The 22,110-nt window shown below is 35.7% G+C and overlaps 1 protein-coding gene and 1 long non-coding RNA gene across 2 annotated transcripts; both read left to right on the top strand.

Annotated features, from left to right (window-relative positions):
• Nucleotides 1–881: 881 nt before the first annotated feature.
• LOC113068174 (WAP, Kazal, immunoglobulin, Kunitz and NTR domain-containing protein 2-like) lies at nucleotides 882–3,190 on the top strand. The gene is made up of 2 exons (XM_026240829.1): nucleotides 882–1,291; nucleotides 1,514–3,190. The coding sequence occupies exons 1-2, from the start codon at nucleotides 1,091–1,093 to the stop codon at nucleotides 3,005–3,007; spliced, it is 1,695 nt and encodes a 564-aa protein (XP_026096614.1). The 5' UTR covers nucleotides 882–1,090; the 3' UTR covers nucleotides 3,008–3,190.
• Nucleotides 3,191–14,069: 10,879 nt separating this feature from the next.
• On the top strand, nucleotides 14,070–19,531 carry LOC113068173 (uncharacterized). The gene is made up of 3 exons (XR_003279490.1): nucleotides 14,070–14,379; nucleotides 16,558–16,650; nucleotides 19,481–19,531. It is a non-coding gene; the product is annotated as an uncharacterized LOC113068173 (long non-coding RNA).
• The last annotated feature ends 2,579 nt before the right edge of the window (nucleotides 19,532–22,110 follow it).

Below are 22,110 nucleotides of genomic sequence, written 5' to 3'. Positions count from 1 at the left end.
TATAAGATGTCACTAGGCAGGGATTTGCAGGTCTGGCGGCGTGGGCATTCTCGTTCCCATAGCGTTTTCGGATGCAGCTCGAGTTCCTAAAGGGGAACGTCCCAGATTACGTATGTAACCATGGTTCCCTGAAGGGAACGAGATGCTGTGTCACAATGCCATACTTCCGGCATCCCTGCCAGAGCTTGCGTCATTCCTAGTAGCTGAAGCTCGCTCTACCTCACGTGCTTTTATAGCCTCCTGTTCGCTATGTCACCCACCTGTGACGTCTCGCCCATTCATGGGATTGATTGCACATGTTATTCAGAGCCGTTCTTGCTGAAGGGCGTTCCCATAGCATTTTCGGATGCAGCGTCTCGTTCCCTTCAGGGAAACATGGTTACATACATAACCTGGGATGTTTTGCCCTAAGAGATTTCAAAGAGAATAAAATCATATGCGTCATTTGTGCATTTTTAGGCTTGTTCTGTCCTTATTATTTATAATTATGTCATATATTTGATAGAACAATATTCTAACGCTTCAAAGAGAAAACCTTGGCGTGTTATAACACATGTGGATCAAGTTTTTTTTAAAGTGTAAAGTCTTAAAGTCACTTCTTGTTTTTGGATACTATGTTTCGTTTTAAAGTGTCTAAAAGTATTTGTAAAGTGTAAACATGCTGAAGGGTTTGTGTCTGTGCAATTCCCATGCGCGTGCCCAAGCTCGTATTACACAGATAAAGGGTTAAAGCAGCAGCCTAGAGCACTTTCAAAGAGAGGCAGGTGTCCCAATACCAACCCAGCTCTGGACCAGATGTTTTTAATCTCTAGAACTACAGAGAAATTCGTAACTGTCATTGCGCGTCAGGCAAGTTTTGTGGTCAGGCGAATAGTCTTTGTTGCTCAAGAGTCAAAACTATAAGAGACTATAATACAGAGATCTAAACGCACATTCCACTCACAGTATTCTGAATCACTGGGAGTTTTTTTTTTTTTTTTTTTTTATCTCCATCTGCTTGGAAGCTCAAGGCGCAGAATTCTGGCTCAGGTGTTTCAATAAAATTAGGTTAGTAACTCCTCAAAATAAGTCCTCGTTCCTGCCCTCTGACATGTGGTGGATGCTGTTTCCTCGCTGGATTTGGTTCATCTCAGGACAGTTTTTGCTTCTATTTGTGGAGAGGCAATGTGTGAAAGGCATGACTTTGCAAACAGTTGCTTATTCACACGCAGGGATCTGTCCAAACGACATGAACCCAAACTTGTGGGTTGACGCAATGAGCACTTGCACGAGAGAATGTGAATCTGATCAGGTTTGACTTTTCATTCCATTTAAATTAGTTGTCATTTTGACTGCATGCATGTATATGTATATATTTTTGTTAATGCATGTCTATTGTATATATATATATATATACAGTATATATTGACATTTATATTATGTATAATTCTTTTCATTCATGTAATCATGATTATCAAGAGCATACAACTGCAGCATCCTGCAAAATGATGCATTCACTCTTTGCTTTGTTCAGGAATGTGAAACATTCGAAAAGTGCTGTGCCAATGTTTGTGGCAATCGTAGCTGTGTGGCGGCCCGATTCATCGATGCTTCAGGAAAGAAAGGGCCCATGGGCATGCCAAAGGAGCCGTCCTGCGACAAGTTCTTGTGTCCTCAGCAGGGCTCCGAGTGTGAAATCTGGGATGGCCAGCCTATGTGCAAGTGCCGCGACCGCTGCGAGAGAGAGCCCCACTTTACCTGCGCCTCAGACGGGATGACCTACTATAACAAGTGCTACATGGATGCAGAAGCGTGCTCAAAGGGCATCTCCTTATCGGTGGTGATGTGCCGCTTCCGCCTCACCTGGCCTAACACTAGTCCTCTCCCGGCGGGCACCACAGCATTGATCACCACCACGCTGCAGCGCACCACTCCAGAAGATGTGCACGCTCCTGTCATGATCAACAGCCCATCGCAGCAATTCGTGTTCGTTGGCGACACGGCCAGCTTCCTTTGCGAAGTTGCTGGCCGACCAACGCCTGAGATAACCTGGGAGAAGCAGATGGACGTGCAGGGAAACATAGTCTTGAAACCCAACCACATGCATAGGAATGTTGTGGTCACCAACATCGGTCAGCTGGTTATCTACAATGCTCAATTGCAAGATGCAGGAGTCTATACATGCGCGGCCACAAATGCAGGTGGATCTATCCGAGCACATTTTCCACTGTCCATACTTGAGCAAGAGCCAGTCACAAAGTCAAACTCAACACATTTCCCAGCAGAGGAGTGCTTTAAGGTGCCTAATAGTGAAGATTGTGGGGAGGAAAAGCTGAGTTGGTTTTACGACCCCCAGAGGAACAACTGCTACACCTTCACCTACGGCAACTGCAGCAAAAACCGCAATCTCTTTGACGCTTATGAGACGTGCATGTCGTCCTGTCAAGAGGAACTCGCCGCTCCTTGTACCCTTCCCATCTACCAGGGACCTTGTAAAGCTTATGAACCTCGCTGGGCCTATAACAGCTCCCGGCGCCGGTGCCAACCGTTCGTATACGGTGGCTGCAAAGGCAACGAGAACAACTTCAAAACCAAAGAATCGTGCGAGGACACCTGCCCGTTCACGAGGAGCCATCGCTGCAAGCTGTGCAAGCCGCGCCTCAAGATGGTGACCAGCTTCTGCAAGAGCGATTTTGTGATTCTGGGACGCATGACGGAGCTGACCGAGGACCAAGACTCGGGTCACGCTCTGATCACCGTGGAGGAGATCCTGAAGGACGAGAAAATGGGGCTGAAATTTTTCGGGAATGAGCCCTTAGAGGTGACATTGCAGAACATGGACTGGGCCTGTCGGTGTCCGAACATCACCACCTCCGATGGCCAGATCATCATCATGGGGGACGTCAGCAACGGTATGGCTGTCCTTCAGCCTGACAGCTTCATCGTCCTCTCCAGTGCCCGGCGCGTCCGTAAGCTCCGAGAGGTCATCAACAAAAACACTTGTGACATATTAAAAGAGTTCATCTAGTAGGACTTTTTCCATCATGTAAAGTAATGATTACATCCCTGTTCTGATGTTCTAAGAACTGGTCTTTTATGTACAGCATTTTGCACCCAGACCGTTTGCTTTGACAAGCTCACATATGTTTCTACATCTTGAATAGAAATGCTCACATCAACTTGCAAGGTTTTTATAAGAGTTGCCCTTACAGTTAAAGTAAAAGAAAATTTGTGGACATAGGACCCATGAATCAAATTCATAATAAATTTAAGCACTGGAAATTAATTTTTGTAATGCTGTGTCATCTGATGATTTTGATAAATTAACTGTTTTCTCTCTGCTTGTTTGCTCTCTCATGGCTGAAGATGTGTTGTTGTTGTTCCTAGTAATTAAATGACTGTTGTATTATAGAGTTAAATTCATTTAATGTACTTAGATAAGTTGTGTAATATTGAACATAAGATTGATAGGAGAAATAATTCATCTTTAAGTCTTTATTGTGTATAGAACTGAGTACATATGATTTAGCACGGACTGCATTTAATTGTAAGCTATTTATTTTATTTTTTAACCAAAATGCTGTCTGTCACAGCACTTACATATTTCTACAGTTGTCCTTTTATTATCTTTTAAGTTCAGTGTCTGTCATGATTTGCACTGAGAAGTGACATAAAAATAAACATTTGAGAGTCTAATTCTTTCACTTTTTCAAGTGCACAACATCAATCACACAAGCATATTCTTTGCCAAATGTTTGTAAGGAAATCTGCTTTAGCAACACAAGCAGTGTTTAACCGTTTGAGTTCATCTTCAGTGGAATTTTGGCTAGGACTTCTTTACCTGGTTTAAACTTGGTGGGGATTTTTTTTTTTTTTTTTTAGTAAGGCAAGACACTACAGGTGAATGGAGTAAAAAATGACTAATAGATGTCACCATACTTACACAGTTGATTGATTGCGATACAAAAATGCACTTTTTCAGTATTACAGGTTTTCCTGAAATGTTATGTTTAAAGATGCAAGATAATTAATTATCTAATTAAATATGCACCCTCTTTCTTACATTTCCAGAAAATAAATCTAAACATTGGATAAAGCCAGGTTTAACATTTTTATTTGACTTTGTTGGCATACTCTTTTTATCACTCCATAAATAAAAAAATTATGTTAACAGACAGAAAAAAATACATTTTGACCATGTTTTCAGCAATTAAATATGAACTATATACCAAGTGAATGAGATATGAACAAACCCCTCAGTAAAAACATTAAAACTCTAAATGCTGGTCTATGTAAGAGCTGCTGAAGTGGAGGAAAAACTTTTTTTTTTTTAGAAAACTGCCTTCAAAGATTTCAATTCGCCATTTTTTCACAAATATTTGTTTGAGACAAATCATTCAATGCAACTGACAGATCAATATCCTGCTGAATTTAGATTTTCTTTTTAACCATTTAAAGTCTGAGATACAAAATAATATATATATTTTTTAAAAAAAAATCTTTTTTTTTTTATAAATGGGAGAGTTTATTGAATCTTCAGAAAAACTATTGAAAAAAAAATCCCCATGTGCTTTGTATTATATTTGATCCATCAGGCTTTTATGGCTCATATATATAATCTGATCAAGTGAGAATATGAAAAAAAAACAGCTCAGTTTTATTTAGAATAAAAATATGATATAAATGCTGCTATTTAAATGAAATTCTGATGCTTGTAATATAAATCAATGAGTTCTTTCTAACAGTACAGCAAATACTGATATAAAATGATACAAATATCAATCATCGCTCAATATCTCCAGTAATTGAATAAATTGCTTCAATTTAGATTTAGATTTATTTTATTTCAGCTCTTCTCCAAGGCAACCTTTCAAATTTTCTTTAAAGTACTAAAATAACTCAAACGAAGTAATTTAAAAATATTAAATAAAAATTAGTAGTGCAAACTATAAAGACAATAAAAAAGACAACAAAATTACTAAAACTTTAACTGAAATGAAAGTGAAAACAGACCATACAATTAATATCAATTTATATTTAAAAAGTGAGTTGTGAATATTAGCAGCTGTAGTTTGTTTGTAATTAACATATACTCTGTGTAACTGGCATATTACCTATAATTTAAATTAATTTAACTTCTGATGTAGTTTATAGAATGTTTTACTCATTAATTTGTGTTACCCATCCTTTCAGCCAAAGCAATTCCAAGCCAGCGTGTAAGAAAGAATCTTGCCTGGTCAAATAAGGGTAGAAATGTAATAACTACAAATGAAAAGCGATGATTTGAGTCCAGGTCTTTCAGGTTTGCTGGTCTGTGCCATGTTCTGAACTCATCAGTAGATGTCAGTGTCATACAGACGCTGTTCTTCAATCACTAGAGTTTCATTATAGACTAATTCAGCTCTTTACCATGCAGCCTGTGCACACGGATGGAGCACAGATAGTTCTGAAGGTCTCATGCTTTCCTTTTACACAGAATCAAACATGATATGTACGAAATAAAGATGCCTGATCTGGCAAACCTCTCTCTATGACCATCACACATGCAGACACACTCTATCCTGCTATAACCATTGCTTGTTTTTATGCAACACTCGAGGGTGTCTCTATCTCACGCTCTCGCCCTGAACTCATTCCTCTTCTCTCTTATGTAACTCACTCATCAGGGTTTGAGCCACAACAATCTGCTCCAAAAATCCACTGCCCGTTTTCCTCCAATTACGCAATCAGCTTTCAGCTTCACACAGACACAGAAGGAGCACATGACCTCCGCCTGACGTTTTTTCTCTCTTGTTATAAGTTTAAATCAAGGCAAGTTTAATGAAATTCATTGTTTAAAAAAATCTATTATAATATAATATAATATAATATAATATAATATTCAAGATTACTAATTTACATATGTATATATTTAATATAATTTATTTATTACAATTACAAAATAATATGAAGCTTTCTTTATATGTATTTCCAACCCCACTGGCTTTATTATTATTATTATTATTATTATTATTATTATTATAAATCTTATTTTAAGCCTTCATCAAAGCAAGTTTAGTGAGATTTATGGCAAAATAAATAAAATAAAATGGGATAATAAAAAAACTTTTTAAAAGTTGGTTTTCTGAAAATCTAAAAGTTTTAATAGCTTAATACAGTGTAATATAATATCATTAATATAATGCTTTATTAAATATATTTTCAGAAAACAAGTCTTAATAACTTAAAATATAATGGTATTATAATTTAATATTTTTTAAGATTAATTAGCTGAAAACAAGTGTTACAATAACAAACAGAAAACAATAATATAATATAATATAATATAATATAATATAATATAATATAATATAATATAATGATTTACTCTGTAAAGCAGTCATATTAATTGTACCCCTTTTGGTTGTTTAGTTCTCTTTAACTGCTCATAGAGTTTAATATAATGACTAAAATCATACAGATGGTGATATACTACACACAGATAATATAACACTATTACTTCAATTTCATTACATTTTGGTGGGAAAAAAACTAATTTGTTTCAACATTTCAACACAATTTCTCTAATAAATACTTCTTGCAGTACTACAGTAAATACTGGTCAAGTATTAAAAGGCCACTGTTTCTTCTGCTAGAATTCATCGTTATCGATCAGCTTACTCCACCTGCTGCAGCAAAACCAAGAATCATTTAGCAAGATAATCATCTTTTACCAAAACTAATTATACGCTGCATTTATTTTATAGGTGCAGGATAATTAACATGATTCATTGTTTAATAAGCAAGCTAGCTGTGATGTTGTGCAGTTTCTGTGAGTCAGCTGAACCCCTGTGACTCTCTCATCACCTCACAGAAAGCTTTCATTTAACCGCTTCATTGTTTGCTATTTCAGAGTCATTTGTTCAGTTTCAGTGCAGCTTAGCCTGATTTCCCAGGTGCTTTCTCACGGCCTCGACCCATGCAACGTCTGCGAGAAGCATCCATGAGATACAAAAGATACTTAGTCGGTGTAATGTCCAGTTTTCTTATTGTGATTAGAATGTCATTTAAAGGTTACAAAAATAATTTTGAAAGTTCTGCTGATTTTAGTTTTTTTTTACTCACAACCTAATGCTGTTTTAAATGTTACTTTTTAATATTCTAAGAACACTAAAATGGCAAGTTTTCTTGTTGTGACTAAAAAGTTTATTGAACATTCTATTAATTTAATTTTTAACCAAAGTATAACATGCTTTTGTTGTGATTAGAATGTTATTTGAAGGTGACTAAAATGATTTTTAAACATTTTACTTATTTTATTTTAAACACAAAGTTTTAAATGTTACTTTTTAATATTTTAAGAACGTTAAAATGTCAACTTTTCTTGTTATGATTAGAATGTAATTTAAAGGTTAAAAAAATTTTGTTACAAAAATACATAAAAAATTATTAAATAATATTACAATTTAAAAAGCTGTTCTCTGTGTGAATCTGTGTTAAAGTGTAATTTATTTCTGTGATGCTCCGCTGTATTTTCAGCATCATTCCTCCAGTCTTCAGTGTCACATGATCTTCAGAAATCAGAATAATATGATCATTTACTGCTCAAGAAACATTTTATTTTACAGGATTCACAGATGAACAGAAAGTTCAGAAGAACAGCATTTATCTGAAATATAAATTTTTGTATCATTAGAAATGTGTTTACTATCACTTTTAATGGATCTTTGATAAATAAAAGTATCGGTTTCTTTAAAAAATGATACTTCCAAACTCCAATGTATTACAGTTGTAAAAATAATCAGAAATGTTTCTTGAGCAGTAAATCATCATATTTTCATGATTTCTGAAGATCATGTGACACTGAAGACTGGAGGAATGATGCTGAAAATACAGCGGAGCATCACAGAAATACATTACAGATATTCACATAATTTTAATAATATTTCACAATTTTTTTTTTTTTTTTTTATTTTATATTATTTTCACATCTTCTTTTCAACTTTTTGCTCAACTTTTTATGATGATAATATGCAATAATTAATAAACTGAAGTGTTGTCACTTGTGGTTTCAGTCTGTTATACAAATGGCATCTCATGAAGTGTTTGTGTGCGTTGGGATGAAGTCTTGTATGTCCTTGTGTGTGTGTGTGTGTGTGTGTGTGTGTATACATGTTTATACATCTCTCTGATGTATGCTCTGCACAGTTAATATCAAAGTGAGCCAGTTCTCCATTCACTAAAGATGGGTTGGTTTTAAACCTGCTGACAGATGCTAATTTGATTCTCCAGGCTCACAATACTTTGCTCTGTTGGCTCTGAGTAGATGGCAGGTAATAAATGGCTAGAGACTCTGTATGTGCACTTTGGCTTGATCAATAACTCTCTGAGTAATATAAGCCACTGATTAAACCTCACCTGTACAGATAGCAACAGCTGCGGCAGATCGCTTATCATCAGCTGATTTATAATCTATTTATTGTGATTGATTCTCAAAGCCTTCTGAGATTCTTACAGCTGCATGACTGAGGCGTCCTTTATTACCAGTCCTTGATATGTTTACCTATAATGATGTACAGATATTGTGCCAGAAACTATTCTGGTTAAAACAAAAAAAAACTAAAATATTTCCTCTTACTATAAAATATATGCTCCAGGAATTAAAGGTTAGGTTACACTTTATTTAGATTCTACTAACTATAAGTAACTTTGTAACTAAATGTCAACTAATTGTCATTAATTTGCAACTACATGTCGACTAACTCTCAGAGTAGACTGTTAGGGAAGAAGTAAATAAATACAGAGAATTGAAACTGCGTTACTGTCAGACCCCCGGTGCATACAGATAACACTAACAGCAGAACATTAAATACAGATAATAAAATATAAAGTACAACTATACAAATATACAAATATGTCATGTAAAAGAAAGATAAGTAAAGCAGCGCAAGGCACGTGGCAGAGAGAGTGCAAACCAGTGAAGCAATCAGTGCAGATATAATGACTGTAGTGCAAAAGAGCTTATTCAGTCTGATTAAAGTGTCAAAAATCTCAGAGAGCAGTTCTTTATTTAAACTGACTGAAGAGAGTTGAATGAGGTCAGTTAACTGCTGAATGAGGTAGTGAGCAGACCAATGCTGCACAAAGTGTCTGGTGCAGGTCACACAACAATCTCCTTGGTCTTCTCCACGTTCAGAGAGAGATTGTTGTCACTGCACCACCCAGCCAGACGGCTCACCTCACTCCTGTAGTTTGTCTCATCTTTGCTGCTACTGAGACCCACCACAGTCGTGTCATCTGCAAACTTAATGAAGAGGTTGGAGTTGTGTGACGGTGTGCAGTCATGGGTCAGCAGAGTGAAGAGGAGGGGGCTCAGCACACATCCTTGGGGGGCCCCAGTGTTCAGTGTGATGGTGCTGGATGTGTTGCTGCCCACCCGTACTGCCTGAGAGCCAGTTGCACAGCGAACTGTTGAGCCCCAGCTGGACCTTTCTGAGTCCTTTTTGTCCAGATGTGTGAGTGCTGAGTGGACGGCAGTGGAGATGGCATCATCGGTCGAGCGGTTGGACTGATATGCAAACTGGAAGGGGTCCAGGAAGGGGGGGGGGGGGGTTTCCAGGACCTTGAGATCCACTTTCCTGCGGAGTTTAGCGCTAACCCTAATTAAACACACCTGAGCATGCTAATCAGTGTCAATCAAAGTTTTTGGGATCATTCGAAAATGACTTTAATCAGGGTTGGAGCTAAACTCTGCAGTGCATTGGACCTCCAGGGTAAGATTTGAGGAAGGGGGTTCCAGACTATTTGTGCAAAGTTATCTCGTCTTTAATAATGTTCTCAAAACCTTTATGGTATATTTATCTGAAACAATTCTTTTTCCATAAAAAAATCCCTTTGTCTCCAACCTTTGGACCTGGCTATATTTTTCAGATCTATGGGATATGACTGGTTGAAGTCTATTCAGTTAGCGCTGGTCTCTTATGGCACATCATACATCACCTGGAAAACATGAAAAAATATTGATTTTCTTTTACAAAAAACTATCATATGGTTTGCCGCTAGTGCAGAGAGTGAATCATTCACTGAGTGCGAGTGAGTTGTTTGTGCATTTCTAGGAAGTGGCATGATTAATAGCCGGTTTTTCATTTAGATTTAATTTGGGCTGAACTCTTTCATGTCCAAATGCTCAGTTACAATCCATGCTTTCTGTGTTTTATTGCTGAGCACAGAGAGATATTACGTCATAAGGCAATTCCAGTAATGCATCGTGGGGATTTACAGAGCGAGATCAAGATGAGGGAAGGACATGGTTACTCAACACTAACCCACAGCTACAGCCGTTATCGGACAACTGACACACATGACATGATGGAGAGAAACAGACAGCACAGCCACATGTTCAGACAACACAAGAAACAGTGAACAATCCAGTGCTGTCATCTGTTGAGGGGTAATGTTTCCAATCAATTCCATTTTTTAATTCCTACAGAATATTCAAAACATGCAGGTTGGGTTTTTATACATCAGAAATGAAAAGTGACCATTATAAGTCACGTTTTTATGAAATATTAGGATTTAGGATTAATAAATGCACTTTTTTGGTACCATACTATGTACTGTTCAACATTTAATTAATCAGTATTGGCTGATATTGGATATTTAATAAAATGTTTAATTTAAATTCATCAACATATTTTGAAAAATGACACTATTTTAAATATAACAAAAAAAAAAACATTCTTACAAATTTTTCTCTAATGCAAAAGGTATATATTTGGGTTGTTTTGAACAGCAACATAGATATTTTACATTTACATTTACATTTAATCATTTAGCAGACGCTTTTATCCAAAGCGACTTACAAATGAGAACAATAGAAGCAGTCAGGTCAACAAGAGAACAACAACAGTATACAAGTGCCATGACAAGTCTCAGTTAGTCTAGTACAGAACACATAGACAGGTATATATATATATATATATTTTTTTTTATTTTTTTTTATTAAATGAAAAAGACAAGAAAAGGAAAAGAACTGGTGTTAGTAGGTTAAGTGCAGGCGAAAAAGATAAGTCTTTAGACGTTTCTTGAAAATGAGTAAAGACTCAGCTGTACGAATTGAGATTGGGAGGTCATTCCACCAGCTGGGCACAGTCCAGGAAAAGGTCCGTGAGAGTGATTTTGAATTTCTTTGGGATGGCACCACAAGGCGTCGTTCACTTGCAGAGCGCAAACTTCTGGAGGGCACATAGGATTTAACCAGTGAGTTTAGGTATGTTGGTGCCGTGCCAGTGGTCATCTTGAAAGCAAGCATCAGTACCTTGAATTTGATGCGAGCAGCTACTGGTAGCCAGTGTAACCTGATGAGGAGAGGAGTAACATGAGCTTTTTTTGGCTCATTGAAGACAACTCTCGCTGCTGCATTCTGGATCATTTGCAGAGGCTTGACAGTACATGCAGGAAGAGCCAGGAGAGCATTACAGTAGTCCAGTCTGGAGAGAACAAGAGAAGGGTCTAATCTTCCTAATGTTGTATAAGGCAAACCTGCAGGACCGGGTCGTTGTAGAAATGTGGTCTGTGAAGCTTAACTGATGATCCATCACAACTCCTAGGTTTCTGGCTGTCCTTGAAGGAGTAATGGTTGACGAGCCCAGCTGTGTAGAGAAGTTGTGATTAAACGATGGGTTAGCTGGAATCACCAGGAGTTCTGTCTTTGTAAGGTTAAGCTGAAGGTGATGGTCATTCATCCAGCTAGAAATGTCACTCAGACAGGCTGAAATGCGAGCAGCTACCGTCGGGTCATCTTGTTGGAATGAGAAGTAGAGTTGAGTGTCATCAGCGTAACAGTGATAAGAAAAGCCATGCTTCTGAATGACAGATCCTAATGACGTCATGCATTTTATAATGCAGAAAATGTCTCAATCTTCTCTTTATGAATTCAAAAACTCACTTAAACACAACCCAGCAAACTTTAACATAACTTTTCATATTTTAAACTACTGCTGTATTTTATGTAGTTTCTAATTCATGTATGAAATGTGTGTGTGTTTGTGTGTGTGTGTGTGTGTGTGTGTTAACAGAAAAGTTTAAATCAATAACATAATGATCTTCTGCCATCAGACGTGCAATCTGGGCTATATGAAGCAAAACATTTTATTTAATGCACGACTCTGCAGGCGAATAGGGTACAAATTTTAACAGATTTTAATAGATCCCCCAGTTACAAGTTTTCTGAAATGTTATGTTTGAATATGCAAATAAGGCATTTTCTTCATAAGTATGCACTAATTTGCATGCATTTCCAGAACAGAATTCTGAACGTTGGATAAAGTCTTGTTTGATTTTGTTGACATACTAGATTTTGAATTCTTCGTTTTATCACTACATAAATCTGAAAATACTATCTAGTACAGAAAGGAATAAAACGGCAAAGCCTGGTGAATGTCACTGCCTTAAGATATGCATTAGATCTGAAGAAATACAAATGTAAATGCAATAAAATAAACACTTAAATGTGTATTGTGGATGCTTTCTTTCCACCAGTCTGAAAAAAAAAAAAAAGTCAACCATGGCATAAAAAAATAAAAAACAACAATGGTTTTGCCAATAGTGTCTTGCATTAAATAACTGAAATATGTATTTTTTTTTTTTTAGTGTTTAAATAAATGTAATAAAATGTCATAATGCAAAAAAAAAAAAAAAAAAAATGCTTCTAAAACTAATCTTATAATTTTTAGTATTTGAACCAAACCTGTTCTTCCACAACTAATCCTGTGATCTTACGGTAATAAAACACTTACTTCAGGTATAACTGAAGTGAACTACTTATTTCTTGGATTCATTTATAATGTAAAAGTTAGTTAGCGCACATTAAAGTGTCTGTTGTTGATGTAAGCAAAGTAAAAATGCATGCAATGTTTTTCAGCTAATCAGCTTTTGAACTGAAAGCATTAAAGCGGTGTTTTCCTCTGTTACTGAACTTGCATTAATGGGCTGTTTTTATTCAGCCCTATTAACTGGAACAGGTCTGTGTGCTTCACATCGCTTTAACATTCTGGACTCATCTCTCTGTTTAGTATGTGTCACAGAAAACAAACAGGAGTAGTGGAACATATCTTTCTTTAGTACCCAGTTAGCCCGGCTCAGTTAATCACACCGGAGTGAATATTAAAGCCAGAGCTGCCCTGAGACACACAGACACTGCAGGAGACAAACCAGGGACTGGAGGAGCAGAGTCAAGACTGGGAGGTTGTTGAAAGAGAGATGTGTAAATGCTGATCAGGCTGTTTAACACACCCATGGATGAAATACGGAGGGTGAAGAGAGCACAGCTAATTTTAGCTGCAAAAGTAAAAGCCTCATCGTGACCCCTCTTGACCCCGCAGTGACCCTCACCGGTATTTAGTAGTTTTGTTTTGTGTCACTATATATATATATATTTACATTTCAGTTGTACTCTTAGTTATTTTAGTATATTGTTAAAATGTAAATGTATGTTTTTTTTTTTTTTTTTGTGCCTTGGCAACTAGCTGTAATAAAAAAGGTTTTCATATTTTATTTCAAGTAACATTTTTCAAAGTTTTATTTACTCTAGTTTTAATTAACTAATAACTCAGAAAAAAATCAGATAATTTTTATAAGAATGTAATATGGTGTGACACCCCAAAATGTGACATTTATGAATTAACAATAATAAATGTATTAGTAAGAATTAATACATCAATATTTGTTAGACCTCAAAAAATACAATTATTTATATATTCTTAAGATACTGTGTGCACACATGTATTTATGATGTAAGGAAAACTAGATTTTTAAATATGTTTCCTCTTTTCGCTCACACAATCAAATGAAGCAACTGATGCCACACTGTAAGTATATTTATGAATGAATGATTTTGGGAGAATCTGATTTGAAATATTTGAGCTCATATTGAATTCAGTGCATTTTGACTGCAGATCTGAGATGGGTTTGAGAAATCTTTGATATCTCTTCTGAAAACCTCAAAGAGAGATGCACGTTTATCAGGAGAAGCTCAGTTTGCTTTCCATTAAATCCCGTTTCCGTCTCGGAGAATCACTTGAGATGTTCAAGAGATCTCATTACTGGTTTTCTATGGTGTGGATGTTTGGCTTGTGCCGTCTCATTAGCGTGATACTGCGCTGCTCCAGAACAAGAGCCAGTGGATCACAGACTATCTGCTGACAGCTGAAGAGCGACAGATACACCCCTCCGTGGCCTGAGGGACTCTGATGATATCAGCATTAACAAGCTTGAGGCTCTGGCACAATGGGGCTTCAGGTGCTGTGCTGTAAACCGATGGGACATTCATCCCATTCTGACTCTCTGGTTACAATCTGCTGCCCTGGACCTTTGAAACCAGGCAAGAAACAAGAGCCCAGCAGTCAGTGTGTGTGAGCTGAGGTAAGAAATTCCAGACTAACCTTTCCTGCTGGTCAACAGAGAGCAGGCCGGTGTCACTTTGAGTCTTTACGAGGAACAGGGAATGTTCTTTGAGCGTTATGGCAAGGCTATGAGCAAACATTCTTCCAGTAACATTAATAGAACATCAGCACATAAACATTATTTGTACATCGTTCATGGAACGAGTTCACCTCAAATGGTCTAGCTGGACATTTGTCTAATATTTTGTAAATGTTACTAGATAATAAAAAAATAAAATAAATTAAAATGTTTGACAAGACAAACCTTGAGGTTGGCTTGAAAAAGCTTAGACTGAAAAGTTTAAAGTTTGAAAATGTAGATAGATTAGATGTTGATAGCATGTCTCTAGCATATTTTGCACATAGTTAGCATGTTGTTAATCATGATTTGCATGATTAACCTGTTGCTAGCTTGTTTTTAACATAATTAACCTGTTAGTAGCATGTTGTTAGCACAAATAACATTTTGCGTACATGTTTCTAACATGATTAACATGTTGCTAGGATGTTTAATATGATTTTTATTAAGTTATTATGTTTACTAGCATGGTTTATAAGGATTAGCATGCTGCTAGAATGATTAGCATGTAGTTAACATGTTGCTAGCATGTTTCTAGATTGATTAGCATGTTGCTAGCATGTTTTTCACACGTTTAACATTTTGCTTTCATTTTGATAGCATGATTAACATGTAGTTTTATGTTGCTAGCATGTTTCTAGATTGATTAGCATGCTGGTAGCATGTTGCTAGCATATTTGTAACATGATTAGCATGTTTTCTAGTATGTTTCTAGCATGTTTCTAATGTGATTAGCATGTTGCTAGCCCGATTACCTTATAATTAGCATGTTGTTAACATGTCTCTAGCATGATTATCATGTAAGCATGTTGATAGCATGTTTTCTAACATTATTAGCATGTAGCTAGCATATTGCCAGCATGATTAGCCTTTAGTTAACATGTTGTTAATCATGTTTCTACCATGTTTCTGACGTGCTTAGCATGTTGGTAACATTTTGATAGCATTATTAGCATTTAATTAGCATGTTGCTAGCATGTTTGTAGCATAATTAGCATGTAAGCATGTTGCTAGCATGTTTTCTAACATTATTAGCATGTTGCTGGTATTTTGCTAGCATTAAAAAAAAATAAAAATAAAAAGCATGATTAGCCTTTAGTTAGCATGTTGGTAATCATGTTTGTAGCATAATTAGCATGTTGTTAGCATGTTTTCTAATGTGATTAGCATATTGCTAGCATGATTAGCCTTTAGTTAGCATTTTTGTAATCATGTTTCTAACGTGATTAACACGTTGCTAGCATTTTGCTAGTTAGAAAGATTAAAAAAGCAACCAGAGTCAACTCAAGCCAACCTAGCAACTTCAAGACCATTTAAATGTAACGTTTCCATAATGATTGCATAAAGCTAAAATGGAATATTGCCTTAATGTTTGCATAAAACTTAGAATTTTTTATTTTTATTTTTGCTGGAATGAAAACATTATTTATACAAAACTCATGAAATGTTTTTTTTTTTTTTTTTTTTTTTTTTTTTACATTTTAGTTGGACATTCACCTAGCTATTTTTAAACACCTAAAAGTTGAATTAAAAAAAAAAAAAAAAAAACGTAATACTCTCTAATGGTTCCTAGAACTTTCCCAATTAACGTTCCCATGGTGCTTGCAAAATCATAAAATGAAACATTCACTTAATGTTTTCTCTAACACTCACATAACCAAGAAAAAACAGTTTTAAAGCCTCATGTTGTTTCAGTCATTTTAACCCAGAGAGGATTTTCATCTCTCACAGTATGGTGCCATTCCTCTTGTGTGTCAAATAATAAAAACCAAATGGAAACCTCCCAAGAACCCACAACATATCATTCAGTCTTGTTCACATGCAAATGTGTCCCTGTTTACACGTATTGTGCTGATGTGCTTAGCCTTAATGAGGAATGAGTGTCATTTCAACTGTGTGGTATCTGCATCAAACTACAAAGTAATTTCATTTCTTTACTCATTTCCTGTCGTGTTATTACACGGATTTGTTAAATTATTTGCACCAATATCCTGACAATAAATCAGAATGAACTGAAGATTGGAACAGAGTGGATTCAGACTCCCTGAAGAGCTCCATAATGTGATGTCTTTCATCTAGGACTTGAATTCAGCGCTGGCCTGAGGGAGATGGGATTAGAACAAAGCTGTGTTTCTCTAATTGGACTCGACAAGCTCTGGTCAGTCAGATAAGGTGAGGACCACAGCTCAGTCCTGTATTATTCAAACCACAGAGAACAGAGAAATTACATGTCCTTCTGTCAGACGATGCACATTTACTCCCCTCTGAATTTAGTTCATACCCTTTTAGAGAGACTTTAACTAGATCAGAATAAAACACATAGAACATTACAAAAAAATCAATTTATGACTGGATGTTTACTAAGTTTATTTATATTGCACATTTCATACACTGCTAATTCAAAGTGCTTTACAGAAAATGTTTTTTTTATAAACTAGCAATCATTGGTTTAATAAGAAATATTAACAACAAAAAAACAATAAAAGTAACACACAATTTATTTGTATAGTAAAATAATAATATAATATAATATAATATAATATAATATAATATAATATAATATAATATAATATAATATAATATAATAAAGTCTGATTAAACCTACAATCATGCACTGACTAGGAACTTGCATTATGGAAATTAATAGGGTTAATTTTGATTGCATGCTGAGTTTAAGATGTTATAGCTTCACATTAATCGTTTCTTTATTTTTAGAGTCTTTAATTAGACAGTTTTTGCAGCAACATATTCATTTGAGGGTTTATGTCTTGAAAAAATTCAGCTCCCTAGTGAGAATGTGTGAAGCATAAAATATTATCTTTGTTCCAATTCCAGAATATACATGATGTAATCATGCAATGTTCTGAGCATCCACATCAATCCCTCTCTCCTATATATATATATATATATATATATATATATATATATATATATATATATATATATATATATACATAAGAAAGTCTGAGTTAGAAAACCTCTACATTTCTTTGGATATTCTATTGGCACTTTGAAGACCATATGAAATCAAAATTAGCGTTTTATGGGTTTTAGTGCAAATATAGTACAGTATATCTGAGATCATCTGTATTTTAGCACTTCTAAATGTTGACAATATTCATATTTAAAGCAAGTTTACAGTTTTTTCTTCTGGAAAAAAGGGAGCACAATTATTGATGAGTCATCTTGCACTCAGGGGCTTGGCTAAATGTTTGTCCAATCAGGTGCTCTGTAGAATTTGCATGCCCCTCCCTCTAATACCACCTGCATTTCACCACACTGTAAACAAATATTTTTCAATTTTTTATTTGTAAACAACTTTTTACAACTATAGGACAGGAAGAGCTAAATAAACTTATCGCTGTCTCTAAACCAACAACATGTTTATTAGATCCTGTACCCACTAAATTACTGAAAGAGCTGTTACCTGTAGCCGAAGAACCGCTTCTCAATATCATTAACTCGTCGTTATCTTTAGGTCACGTCCCAAAACCATTCAAGCTGGCGGTTATCAAGCCTCTTATTAAGAAACCAAAACTAGATCCTAGTGTACTGGCAAATTATAGGCCTATTTTAAATCTTCCATTTATTTCTTAAATTTTAGCACCTTCCTGCAAAAAAAAAAAAAAAAAAAGATCTGTATGAAGAATTTCAGTCAGGTTTCAGGCCCCACCATTGCTTCTTGCGTCAGATCAAGGCTGCATCTCATTTCTAGTCTTACTTGATCTTAGTGCTGCGTTCGACACCATAGATCATGACATACTCATAGATCGATTACAAAACTATACAGGTATTCAAGAGCAGGCTCTAAGTTTAGATCCTACCTGTCCGATCGCTACCATTTTGTTTACTTAAATGGGGAGTCATCTCATTTATCATCAGTAAAATATGGAGTGCCACAAGGATCCGTCCTAGGTCCCCTTTATTTTCAATATACATGTTGCCCCTTGGTAATATTATTAGAAAATACGGGATTAGCTTCCACTGTTATGCTGATGATACTCAGCTATATATCTCAACGAGACCAGATGAAACTTCTAAATTATCTAAGCTAACAGAGTGTGTTAAAAATGTAAAAGATTGGATGACCAATATTTTTTTTCTTATTAAATTAAGATAAGACAGAGATATTAATTATTGGACCAAAACACACTACACAGAATCTTGTAGATTACAATCTGCAACTAGATGGATGTACTGTTACTTCCTCTACAGTCAGAAATAAATAAATAAATGGGTGTTATATTAGACAGCAATTTGTCTTTTGAAAATCATATTTCCTATGTTACAAAAACTGTATTCTTCCATCTTAGAAACATTGCCAAGCTACGAAACATGTTATCTGTTTCTGATGCAGAAAAGCTGGTTCATGCATTCATGACCTCTAGACTGGACTATTGTAATGCACTTCTAGGTGGTTGTCCTGCTTCGTCAATAAACAAGCTACAGGTAGTCCAAAATGCAGCAGCTAGAGTCCTTACCAGGTCAAGAAAATATGATCATATTACCCCAATTTTACAGTCTCTGCACTGGCTACCTATTAAGTTCTGTATCAGTTACAAATTATCATTACTTAGCTATAAGGCCCTAAATGGTTTAGCTCCTGCGTACCTAACTAGCCTTCTACCACGCTACAACCCATCACGCACCCTAAGGTCACAAAACGCTGGACTTTTGGTAGTTCCTAGGATAGCAAAGTCCACTAAAGGAGGTAGAGCTTTCTCACATTTGGCTCCCAAACTCTGGAATAGCCTTCCTGATAATGTTCGGGGTTCAGACACACTCTCTCTGTTTAAATCTAGATTAAAAACGCATCTCTTTCGCCAAGCATACGAATAATGCATCTCTTAAATTGTGTGTAGTTGCATCTGATTAAATGTGCATTCTTATTCTTTAGCTTTGGTTAAACTAATTAATTTTACTTTGTTGGATCAGCAGCTATGCTAATGATGTCTCTATGTGTTTCTCTGTTTCTGCTGGATCTTCATCCCGTGGTAACTAGGATTTACACAAGCTCCAGTCTGGATCCAGAACACCTGAGAAGAGATGATGCTGACCCTCAGAGGACCTCAGATGATGCTGACCCTGAATCAACAAACAGAACTAAAAATTATTGCTACTTACTATGCAATCACATTATAATTGCTGTTAATAATGTTCAATGTCTGGTTGAGTATGCCTTTTTTTTCAGAAAATTCCTGTCATTTGCACATAAACTCATCTCCACTTATAAGCTACTACTAAATATTGTAGAAACTTAATTTTCTGTAAAGTTGCTTTGCAAGGATTTGTATTGTAAAAAATGCTACACAAATAAACTTGAATTTAATATATATATAATTTTTTTTTTTGATAAAATTTTCTACCAATCATGGTGTTTGGCATATCTAAAGCCTAATGAGTAAAAGGTTCTTCAGCGGCTCAATTTCTTGTTTCAGTACATCCATACCAAGAAGAAAACTTCATGCCGCTTGATAAAATAAATACTTCTAGAATACAATAAGCAACAAAAAAAAAATAATAATGATACAAAAGTTTCTAGTGTACTAAATCTCGAGTTTATTGTTCAGGCCCTCATTCTCAACATAAACACAAGGGAATCAATAATCTGGAGTCAGAGAAGGTTTCTCATGTACAAGAATAGGCTTTTTAAAAGGCTTCCCAGCATGGAGCCAATTATTATGTGCGCTCTTTCTAAACAGTGACCTCAGCTCTCTTTTTGACTGATCGCTGGGCCAAGCTGTGAGTTTAAGATGCTTACTATTGAGTGAATGTGCGCTGAAGCTGAGCAGTCATGAGCACAAACAGGGGTGAGACGCAGTAATTCATCCTGCTTGAGCTGCCAACAGGACAAAAGTCTGAGAGCACTAGTCAAATGTTGCATCTGTCCTACATGTTATCAGAATATTAATATGAGTGAAACCTTTTCTGCTTTTTTATTGTGGTCTCAGATTTTCTCCCAATGCATACAAAACATAAAGGTTCTTTATTGGCATTGATGGTTCCATGAAGAATCTTTAACACCTATAGAACCTTTGCATTGGACAAAAGGCTCTTTATAGTGGATACATTATTAAAATGTTCTTTAGACTCTTCCAAAGGGAGTTTTCACTGCAATGCCTTAGAAGAACCATTTTGGGTTCCCAAAAGAACTTTTCGGTATACATTTCTTACAATAATAATTTTTCATTATTTTGAAAAACTTTTTTTCACTATAAAGAACCTTTTGTAGAATCGCAAGGCAAGGCAGGTTTATTTATACAGCACATTTCATACACAATGGTAATTCAAAGTGCTTTACATAAAAGAGAAGAAGAAAAAAAAACAATAAAACAAGGAATTTAAAAACTTGAAAATTATTTTAAATTGATTTAAAAGGTTTAAAATGAATTTAAAACTGTTAAGAATAGAAAATTATTATACATAAAATACAGTGCAATCAGTTCGGACATTGCACAGTGCTCATTCAATAAATGCACAGCTAAACAGATGAGTTTTGAGTCTAGATTTAAATGTGACTAGTGTTTCAGCACATCTGATCTCTTCTGGAACCCAAACAAGTTTTGAGAACATGTACAGTACATGAACATACTTTCCAGAAGGCCAACAATTCACACACACACACACACACACAAAATAATATGTATATGAATTGGTGGGTTTTTGTTAAATGTGAGCCAAAATCATCACACTTAAAAGAACCAAAGACATAAACCACTTCAGTCTCTGTGCAATGAATTTATAGGGACATAGTGAAGATGACATCACTTGATGTCCTTCCCTCAGAGATTATAAAAGCATCTTTCTCTGAAATTGGCCCCAGTATCCAAGTGTTGATAAATTTATCTTTGGATGCTGGGTTAGTGCCAAATTGTTTTAAGCATGCTGTTGTTCAACCTTTGCTTAAGAAACAGGGTTTGGATGAGGGTTCTTTAAATAATTATCGCCCTGTCTCTAAGCTGTCTTTCTTGTCAAAATTGTTCGAAAAGTTTGTGCAATCACAATTGTTCCTATTTTTAAATTCAGCAAATTTACTGGAACCTTTCCAATCTGGCTTTGTTAAAGGTATCTAATGATATTTGACTTGCAGTTGATGCTGGCAAAATTGCTGTTTTAATGCTACTAGATCTTACAGCTGCATTTGATACAGCTGATCATGATGTACTTCTTTGGCGTTTAGAGAATTTGATTGGTATCAAGGGTACTGCCTTACAGTGGTTCACTTCATATCTTGGAGACAGGTCCTTTTCTGTATCATTGGGCAAATGTTCCTCTTCTTCAGCTCCTATTATTAGTGGTGTCCCTCAAGGTTCCATTTTGGGCCCGCTCCTTTTTAACTTATATATGCTTCTATTAGGGAATATTATTAGAGGGCACAATGTTTAATTTCATCTATACGCTGATGATACCCAGTTGTGTATCCCATTGAAAGCTGCTGATTCCATTCAACAGTTGTTGGACTGTCTTGATGATGTCAAGAAATGGTTAAACAATAATTTTCTCCAAATTAATGAAGACAAAACTGAAATTATTGTTTTGGTCTCCCGAAATTGTCCCTCGATCATGTTTAAAAACCAAGGGTGACAGAGCTTTTTCAGTTGCTGCAAAAGAGGCTGAAAACATATCTTTTCT

The sequence above is a fragment of the Carassius auratus genome, linkage group LG37M, assembly GCF_003368295.1.
Source record: "Carassius auratus strain Wakin linkage group LG37M, ASM336829v1, whole genome shotgun sequence".
Lineage (NCBI taxonomy): Eukaryota > Metazoa > Chordata > Actinopteri > Cypriniformes > Cyprinidae > Carassius > Carassius auratus.
Note: the sequence above shows the minus strand (reverse complement) of the source record. Positions and strands in the feature narration are given on the sequence as shown.

Excerpts from the sequence above, each read along its gene's own strand:
- LOC113068174 (XM_026240829.1), top strand. The coding sequence starts at position 1,091 with ATGTGGTGGATGCTGTTTCCTCGCTGGATTTGGTTCATCTCAGGACAG. Across the intron at positions 1,292-1,513 it reads GAGAATGTGAATCTGATCAG|GAATGTGAAACATTCGAAAA; the intron begins GTTTGACTTTTC and ends TGCTTTGTTCAG.